Source organism: Bombus bifarius, unplaced genomic scaffold (assembly GCF_011952205.1).
Source record: "Bombus bifarius isolate JDL3187 unplaced genomic scaffold, Bbif_JDL3187 scf7180000008199, whole genome shotgun sequence".
Taxonomy (NCBI): Eukaryota; Metazoa; Arthropoda; class Insecta; order Hymenoptera; family Apidae; genus Bombus; species Bombus bifarius.
Window position 1 is genome coordinate 1,981,263 of NW_022884505.1, and position 9,410 is coordinate 1,990,672.

The 9,410-nt window shown below is 28.1% G+C and overlaps 2 protein-coding genes across 6 annotated transcripts; both read left to right on the forward strand.

Annotated features, from left to right (window-relative positions):
- Positions 1–574: 574 nt before the first annotated feature.
- On the forward strand, positions 575–3,458 carry LOC117210068. 3 transcript variants are annotated; one of them, XM_033452683.1, is made up of 9 exons: positions 575–790; positions 982–1,152; positions 1,290–1,534; positions 1,593–1,819; positions 1,886–2,149; positions 2,225–2,416; positions 2,496–2,737; positions 2,835–3,149; positions 3,219–3,458. In XM_033452683.1, exons 2-9 carry the CDS (start codon positions 1,070–1,072, stop codon positions 3,337–3,339), a joined length of 1,689 nt encoding a protein of 562 aa, XP_033308574.1. In that variant the 5' UTR covers positions 575–790; positions 982–1,069; the 3' UTR covers positions 3,340–3,458. The 3 variants fall into 3 exon arrangements, with proteins under 3 accessions (XP_033308574.1, XP_033308575.1, XP_033308576.1); XM_033452684.1 differs by having other exon boundaries at positions 575–775; XM_033452685.1 differs by lacking the exons at positions 575–790; positions 982–1,152 and having other exon boundaries at positions 1,354–1,534; positions 1,622–1,819.
- A 43-nt stretch (positions 3,459–3,501) lies between these two features.
- On the forward strand, positions 3,502–9,403 carry LOC117210066 (ATP-dependent DNA helicase Q5-like). Of its 3 annotated transcripts, none has more exons than XM_033452680.1 (13): positions 3,502–3,912; positions 5,367–5,491; positions 5,610–5,774; positions 5,857–6,033; positions 6,111–6,290; positions 6,391–6,496; positions 6,578–6,689; positions 6,767–6,994; positions 7,069–7,263; positions 7,350–7,473; positions 7,544–7,816; positions 7,896–9,108; positions 9,183–9,403. In XM_033452680.1, exons 1-13 carry the CDS (start codon positions 3,885–3,887, stop codon positions 9,230–9,232), a joined length of 2,976 nt encoding a protein of 991 aa, XP_033308571.1. In that variant the 5' UTR covers positions 3,502–3,884; the 3' UTR covers positions 9,233–9,403. The 3 variants fall into 3 exon arrangements, with proteins under 3 accessions (XP_033308571.1, XP_033308570.1, XP_033308572.1); XM_033452679.1 differs by lacking the exon at positions 3,502–3,912 and adding an exon at positions 4,954–5,245; XM_033452681.1 differs by lacking the exons at positions 3,502–3,912; positions 5,367–5,491; positions 5,610–5,774 and having other exon boundaries at positions 5,912–6,033; positions 6,091–6,290.
- The last annotated feature ends 7 nt before the right edge of the window (positions 9,404–9,410 follow it).

The window sequence follows — 9,410 nt, forward strand, 5'->3', positions numbered from 1 at the left end:
TTTCTTATCGCTGTCCTCGATTAAGAGGATTATAAAGTTTATAAGTTTCGAAGATCCATTTGAAACATTACAGTTGTCCCCTTTTACTGTTTCTAACTGCATTCTTGTTTGTGAATTTTTTTCTGCTCAAGTGATCACTTAATCTAGTGGAGTATTTCACCAAGAATGTCTTTATTATTGTTGAGTCAAAAGCTAAAAGCGATTCTCACGTTCTTCAAATATTTAGATAATGAGCGCTATTTCGACGATGGAAATTATTAAGATGGCGATATCACGTACCAATCTCCAAAAATTCATAGTGTTTTTTATACCTCGTCAGTGTTTTTAAAAATTATACGTATTTAGGCCAATAGTCGAAAATGATAAAGTCTATGGTAAAATTTGGATTGCAAAAAATTCAGTATTGATTAAGATAAATCATTTTTATACATTTTTATAGTAAAATAAGTGAAATAAATAATTTGTCGGATTTAATTTTAATTTCAATCACTGCTAATGCTACCAGACATGCTATAAATTTTTTGTATGGTGAATCGATAACGTTGGAAATTGCATAAAAGTAGCAAGATGATTTTCTATCTTACAGTTTGTCTATGGGCGTAAAAATTGGGGCTAATACTGCGCCGTTAACTAGATTTGAATTAAAAAAGAATTAATTTTTCTACACATTTTTGTTTATACGTTATTTTAGTGATTTGTGAAGTAGTTCATACTTATTTAATTCATATAACTTGTTCTATACTCACAAAATAATGTATGATCAATTAAATGTTTGGTAAAGATCTTACGGGTAACGGTTTAAATAACTTAAATTTCATTCAGTTTTAACAAATTTTTTATTTTTATATAACACTGAAAACAGTTAGAAATTATTTTTACAATTCTATTAGGTTTTGCATATTAAATAATATATTTATTTTTTATTTTTATTGTATCTATTTCAAGATTCAGGGTAAAATTATATTTATATTAACTTTTCAGTTCGACGTAAAGGTGTAATTCCAATTAAATTTCTTTCGGTTATGTTTATAATATATTTTATTGTGGATATAATTAACGTTTTATAATTATGGAAAAATCTATGGATGTATTTACATGGATTTATCAATTAGAATGTCCACCTACAATATTCAACGATTCAGTAAAACAAATGTTTGTATAAAATTTTATAAATTTATTTTTATTTACATATAATGTGTCTTATAACTTTATTCTTGATCATGTATGATATTACTTAAATTATGATTATATACATATTTCAATTTTAAATTATTTATTATTTGTGATAGATTGTACTCAGGCCTTGCTGGATTGATGTGGGATGATTTAGCTGAGGTTATATTTAGTGCTAAAGAAGCAAAAACAATAAGAAAAAATGTCTTATTATATCATTTAAAACAGAAAACATCTAATAAAGCTGTTCAATGTATGAAAAATTTATTAGAATTAAAATCAGAAAAAAATAATTTAAGGGATCAAATATCTAAGTTAGAGGAAGAATATGAACAACAAGATTTTAGAGTTAGGCAAAAAGGTATGTTATTACCAAAAATATGACAGAGAATATATATTTAACAAATATTTTTATTTAGTCCAAAAACTAAGAGATATTTCATCTAAGCGTTCTGTCATAAGAGCAAGAAGAGATTTACTTCAGATGAAATATGATCAAACTAATACACAACTTCATGATTGTAATAATATGAGATTAGTTTGTCAACATTTAATGCCACAAACTTGCAAAGATTTAGATCATAAAGTACTAATGGAAATGTCAGATGTAGTGACAAGTCTTTGGACCGGAGCAAATAAAAGACAAGTATGTATCTATATAACATTGAAGACAATGACAATTATATCTATATTATTTAGATTATATTTATAGGTGTGGGATATAGTATCAAGTAATCTTAGTCACATTGAAGTATCTACATTATGGCATTATTTATATCAAAGCTTAACTGAAGATCTGGATATATTAATTAAATCAGAAAATATGAAATCTGTGGAGCCAAATGGAAAACACATAAATATTGGTATTGCTAAAACATATGGACAGCATATTTCCATAGTCTCCAAACGATTATTATATAATGCAAGAACAAGTAATCATCAACAAAATGTTTTGGAATATATAGAAAAGATTGAGGTATGTTAAATATTAGTTAAATATAAAAAATTAAATATTAAATATTAACTTTGTTAATTTTAATTCTAATTTTAGACAGCTTCAAATAATTCTTCAGATATAAGTGAGTGGTTAGCATTAGCATTAGAAGTGCACAAATTAGAAAGTGAGCAAAGAAGTTTACAAAGAGAAATTGATAAAATTCGGGATGATTTATATGAAAGTAACACATTTGCATTTGATCTAACACAACTAGTTCTAGAAATTCAAAATACTAGTGCTGAAATTGTATGTTAACATTTTATAATTATTGTAGTGTGTATATGTATACATGATTATTTTTGCATTAATTTTAAATTAATTCTAGGCAACATGTATACAAGATATACAGCAATCGTTAAACCTTTTGAAATCTGCACCAATGTTTCTCATGAAAACAGAAGAAAAAATAAATGCGGAGTTACAAAAAATAATAACAATGCGAAATGATGGTTATGACTGTACAATGTTAAAAAATGATTTATCTACTGAATTGGATATATTTCATAATGTTTTAGATCTTAATGCTTTAAAGAAAGTCATGTTAAAAGGAGAAATTGGAATTTACAGGTCAGACTTCTTCCATATTGTAAAAATTTATTACTTTCTATTTCTAAATCTAAAATAAAAATTGTAAATTGATTTGTATATTATGCAAATGTTTTAGGCATACGAAAAGTTGTTTCAGTGAAGCATCTGTTTCAATTACTAACTCCCAAATTTCAAATCTTGCGTCATATTTTCCATTGATTCAAATTCCTATATATTCTTTAATAGAATGTTATAAAAATCTAATTTCAATGTTCATGTATAAAAAATTAGAATCCTTAGAAACTGAAGAATATCTAAATACATTTCATTTACCCCCAATAACATATGAGGAGAATAATTATAATACAGTGGAACTTTTGAAATTATCACAAAATATTAATACGCAAACGAGGACAGAAATTGATGAATTTAATGAAATCTTAAATGATTGGTAAGTATATCAATTACAATTAATATTTTGACTGTGGATGGCTATTAACGTTTGTATTATTACTAACAGGGTGAATCAACCGGTTCAAAAAGTAATGGAAGTTATTGAAAAAGCTGTAGATGGTGCAACTTTCCCAGAGTGGATCGAATTTTATGATTTATTATTATATAGGTTACAAAATCCTACATAGTTATGTGTATAAATGTATTTTATTTTTTATAATCCAAAATTTTTATGACATAGAACTACATATGTATAATAGAATAATTTATATATTTTGTTATTAAATTTTGTAATATTAAAAATATAGTTATTATTTACTGGGTTGGCAACTATGTGATTTTAAATAAGAAGGAAAATTCAAAATTTTTGATTAAAAATATAACTTTATTCAATTAGGTATTGTCTGTTTTTGTTGATGACCTTTTGCCATCTTTCAGGCAGTGTCATAATTCCATGTACATAAAACTTCTGATTTGTGCCAGCAAAAAACTGAATTAATTGTGATTTTACATCAGCGTCATTAAAAATTTTACCATTTAAGGAGTTCTGCATGGAACGAAATAGGTAATCTGAAGGCACAAGGTCAGGGCTATATGGTGGATGTGACAACACATCCCAACCTAGTTCCAATAATTTTTGGCAAGTCACCAAAGATGTGTGGAGCTTTGCATTATCATAATGGGCTACCTTTCTTGAACTGCATCTCTCAGTTTGGCGAGTTGTTGAACGTACATGTTTGAAATAATCGTTTGGTTTCTTGGTAAAAGTTCAAAGTACAGAATTCCTTTATAATCCCACCAAACTGACAGCATAATCTTCTTTTGGTGAATCTCAACTTTTGGTGTCGTCTGGGCTGATTCATCTTGCATCATCCACGATCTTTTCCAATTAATGTTGTTATAAACTACCCACTTTTCGTCGCCAGTAATCAGTCGTTTCAGAAATGGATCAATTTCGTTGCGTTTCAAAAGCGAATCGTAGATGCTAATGCGTTGCGTCAAATGAATTTTCTTAACCTGATGAGGGACCCATAAATCGAGTTTCTTGACATAGCCAAGAAACTCGATTTATGGGTCCCTCATCAGCTTGAGAAAATCCATTGTTTTAATTTTTTTTCAATGCGTGTATGCGATACATTGAGCTTCTCTGCAATCTCACGCGTTGTGCTATGACTATCTGAATAGATAATGGCCTTGATATGGATCTCATCAATTTCAACTGGACGGCCAGATCGTTAAACATTTTTCAGTGAAAAATCATCAGAACGAAATTTGGCAAACCAATTTTGACACTGCTATTCTTTCAAGGTTTCATTCCCATATACGGCACGTAACTTCTTGTGTGCTTGCGATGCGTTCTTGCCTTTTCGGAAATAATACAATAAAATATGTCTGAAATGCACGTCTTGCTCTTTCATTTTTAAATTGGGGTAAAAACGAAACTAAATAACTAATCGATACAATTTTTTTACTAAATTAAAGGTGGAAGTCCAAACAAAATAAACGCAATACAGGTTAGGTGCTTTGAACACGCTGACAAAACAAAAAAATGTGCTAAGACCACCTATTGACAAAATCCGCATACCACTTAATTGCCAAACCAAATTATCATAAAAGAACATATGAATCCTCTAACGTATGCATATACAGTCTGTTCAACGAGACGAGGCATTAAACTTAAAATTTGATTGCTACGACTGCAATAGCTGCCGACTAGTGATTAGTAACTAGCGTCGACAGAGTTTCACTAGTCGGCAGCCAATAATTGGAGTCACAACGTCATATTTTGTTTAAGTTTACTCTGGTCTCGTTGAATGGGCTATAGTATTCTAGTATTTATAGTGACTTTATCTATACTCATAATCATGGCGGGTTTTGTAAGTAGCGTATTTATAAGTTTAGTCTACAAGGATAAAAACTAAAAAGAATTATTTTGCATAATGTACAAGCAATAATTGTATCTCTGCACTTTTACGATTAAAGAATTTAATTTATTGTGGGATAAAATGCTGTCAGTTGTTCTGAAGTCTGTATTTGGTTATGATGATTTTAAAAGTGATATTCAGAAACAAGCAACCACTGCTGTTTATAAAGGTTGATGTCATTTATAAATAACAAATATGTGGAATTTACTTATTTTTTTATCGGCATTAAAATTTGTTGTTATTCTTAATATTTCTGAATAAATCAACTACAATAAATTAAACATTTTTAGCCAAACAAGATGTATTTGTGTGTATGCCAACTGGATCTGGGAAATCACTTTGTTTTCAATTGCCAGCTTTAATGAAAGAAGATAAAATCACAATTGTTTTTTCACCATTACTAGCTTTAATAAAGGTATATATATATATATACACATATATGTTACAAATATGTATCATACATGAGCATCATATAGAAATGTAGAATATCCAAAAACAAACTGAATCTATCATATAATGTTTTCTTATTGTAGAATCAAGTTGACTTTTTAATAAGTAAGAAAGTTAATGCAAACTCATTGAATTCAAATACATCCACTAAAGAAAGAAATGCAATAATGAAAGATTTGGCATCTAATTCTCCAAAAATCAAATTATTATATGTTACTCCTGAAATGGGCGCACAGCAACATTTTCAAGTAAATGACTAATTTACAATTGTGATAGAATTTCCAATGGCTGTATGCATATTAATTGATTATTCAAATTACCTTTCTACAGGCCACAATAACAAGATTGAACAAAATAAAAGCATTATCTTATTTTGTTGTTGATGAAGCTCACTGTTTGAGTCAGTGGGGTCATGATTTTAGACCTAGTTATAGAGAATTAGGAAAATTTAAAAAATTATGTCCTAATATTCCCATAATTGCATTAACAGCTACTGCTGCAAAAGAGGTAAGTATGTATACTTTATAAACTTAAGGTATTTACAAAGGTTTAAAATTTAAATAGTGTGAAATATATTATTATAGGTGAAAGATGATATACTCCAATGCTTAAATATGAAAAACCCTGCCATATTCTCAGTTCCTGTATTTCGACCTAATCTTTATTATGATGTATGGTTTTTAGAAATATTAGATAAGCCATTTGAACATTTAAGAAATTTTGTTATAGAAGCTCTTGATTCCCAAGATAAATCCATTCCAAAAGTAAGTTATTGTGCATGATAAATTTATAATATATGTAACATATGTTAGGTAACATACATAAGTACATAATATGTAACATATATAACAAAATTAATTGCAGGCCAAAAAAAATTGTGGCATTATTTATTGTAGGAAAAAAGAAGCAACTGAAATAATTGCACATAAATTATCCAGTTCTGGTATACCTGCTCTAGCGTATCATGCAGGTAAATGTTATTATTATCCCTAATACTCATGAAACTAACAATGATAAAATAACTAGTAATATCTAATAATTATTTCTACAGGTTTAAAAAATCAAGAACGTAATGAGGTTCAAAATAAATGGACATCTGGTGAAGTACCTATTATTGCAGCAACATGTAGTTTTGGGATGGGTGTAGACAAGGGCTCTGTTAGGTAAATTATTTTATTTTATAGGAAGTGTATGTCACTTTTACTGACATTTGATAGTAATATTGTAATTTTATGTGCAGATTTGTAGTGCATTGGACAGTTCCTCAAAATATAGCAGCATATTACCAAGAATCTGGTAGAGCTGGCAGGGATGGTAAACCAGCATTTTGTAGGATTTATTTTAGTAATAAAGAATATTCAGCTATTGCATTTCTTATTAAAGAAGAAATTACGCGAAAAAAGTCTGAGCTTGTAAAATTAAATTGGAAAAATTTTGAAAAAGCTGTTTCTTACTGTCTTGAAGCAAAGTAAGAATTATTATATTATCTATGAATATCCTCTTATATACAAAGATTTAAGTACAGTTTAATGGATTCTACAGATGTAGACATGCCGTGTTTTCTAAATATTTTGGAGATAATCCACCTCCATGCAAAGATAGGTGTGATGTATGTAAAAAGAAAGATGCTGTTCAAGAAAGAATATCAAAGTTTGAAATGTGTCAAACTAGATCACAATCTCAACCTAAGTCCAGTAGCAATTTAGATGGTATTGCTTTACCAAAGTATGATGTTGAGTAAGTAATATACTTTAAAATGTTACGGTTATATATATTTTTTACTAAATTATAATTATCTCAGTCTTAATTATTTTTATCTACAGTGAAAATGAATATGGAGGGAGATTAGACTCAAGGGAAAAATTATTAGCTGAAAGTAAACGGGAAACAAAAGAATTAATTGAAAAACAGTTTGCTATTCGGAGAAATAATAATAAAAGCGACGAGGTAAATATATCTAAAGGGTAGACTTATATCTCTTTTATCGTTTTTCTTATCTGTATTTTTCCTACTTTAGTTAAAAAAACAAAATCGTGAAGATGCTAAACAATCTCATGTACGTGCACCTGAAAGTACTGATATAAAAATAAAAGGTTTAGCTGTGCAAATTCGTGAACATTTCTACAATCAATTGAGATCAGCCTTACTGGATAATTATGAAGCGGTTTTTCCTGAATCTAAAGGACAAATTCAAGAGACTGATATGCATGATTTAGCATATGATCTTGAATATAAAGAGTTATGCAGCAGTAAAATTGCAAATAAATATAAATTTGATATGTATAAATTGGTATGTAATTTGTTATTTTATATAATTCATTCATACTTTATTCATGATGTTTAATAACATGAGTTTTTGGTAAATACAGATTTCTTCAATACGGAAATGTACCAGTTCTAATACGTTACATGAACATTTACGCGATTTTAACGCAAAAAGTAAACAAAATAAGCGACTAGAATATTTTAATGAATATGATAAAGAAAGAAATAATAGTCATTTAGAACATGACACAGAAGATAAGTTAAGTAAACAAGCAAATAAAAATATTTTATGCCCCACATTTAAGACTGCTCTAGAACTAAAAAAAAGCGAAAAAATATTGGAAAACAAGCCTATTAATAAGAAAAATATATTCGAGGCAAGTATTTTGCAAGACGATAATAAAGATATCAATATGATAGAATCAAAAGACAATGTTAGTAAAAATTGCTTCTCTTTTACTGAAGATGTGGTTGTTAAAAATAGTTATCTCACAAAAAAAGACAGTGAAAAAGCTATAACACAACACAAGACTACTGACTTTCAAGCATTAAGTGGTTTCACATGCGCTCGAAAGATTCACGAAGAAATGTTACTAAAGGATCACAATAAAAAGTCACGAAAATTTTCGAAAGAACCCGCAAAGGAAAGTCCCAAAACTAAAAAAGCATCTCCCGCAAGTAAATCAGTTTATGAGCAAATTTTGCAATCTACAAAATCAAATTCTGTTGTAGTTATAGAAGATAATGAGAGTAACGGTAGTACTAATATCGAGGTTGAAAAAGAATCAAAATGTCAAAATAAAAAGAAACGTAAAGATGTAAATTTATTTGAAAGTAACGTAAATACAAAATTGAATAAAAAGGTGAAGTTTGAAGAAAAAAAATGTTCTGTAATTAACGAGGAAAAGGTTACCAATACTGAAGACATTGAAATAAATGAAATCTTTAGCGATAAAAATAATAAAATTAATCATGAAAAAATTGAAACCAAAGACATTAAAGATAAAAGAATATTTACAACAATAGAAGATATAGAAAGAAAAGAAATGTCAGAACAGGAAAGCATAATAGTTGAACATGTAGAAATAAAAAAATGTTTGCAAGAGAAACGTGATAGGAAAGACCATTTAAAGCAATACACAGATAAAGATAAAAAGAAACTTGTACCTGCAGATAAAGCTACACAATTTAAAACTGTAAAAATTTTAAAATCATATTTAATGAAGTATTACCCATCTGAACGTATCCCTGATCGAACGGCATTTTCAAAAATATGTAGAGAAATGCATTATACTCTCCTTGGAAAAAAAATATTTGGTAATGTACAATTTTAAAAAGTTTTCATCTTTTTATGTTATTCAATTACTTTGAATTGACGGTAAATGTTTCAGATAAAGAGGGAATACAACAATTTGTTGCAAAATATATGACACAGAATTAATAGTCTTTGTCACAAGTGTCCATTTGAATATTATAAACAATTACACAAATTTTGTATATATACCTGTATAGATATGAAATCATAATTTGATTTAAGAAAAATTTTTTATTCATTATATATATTTATATCGGTATTGTAATTGTAAATTAAAACTCGAATTTCTTAAGTGTATCATTAA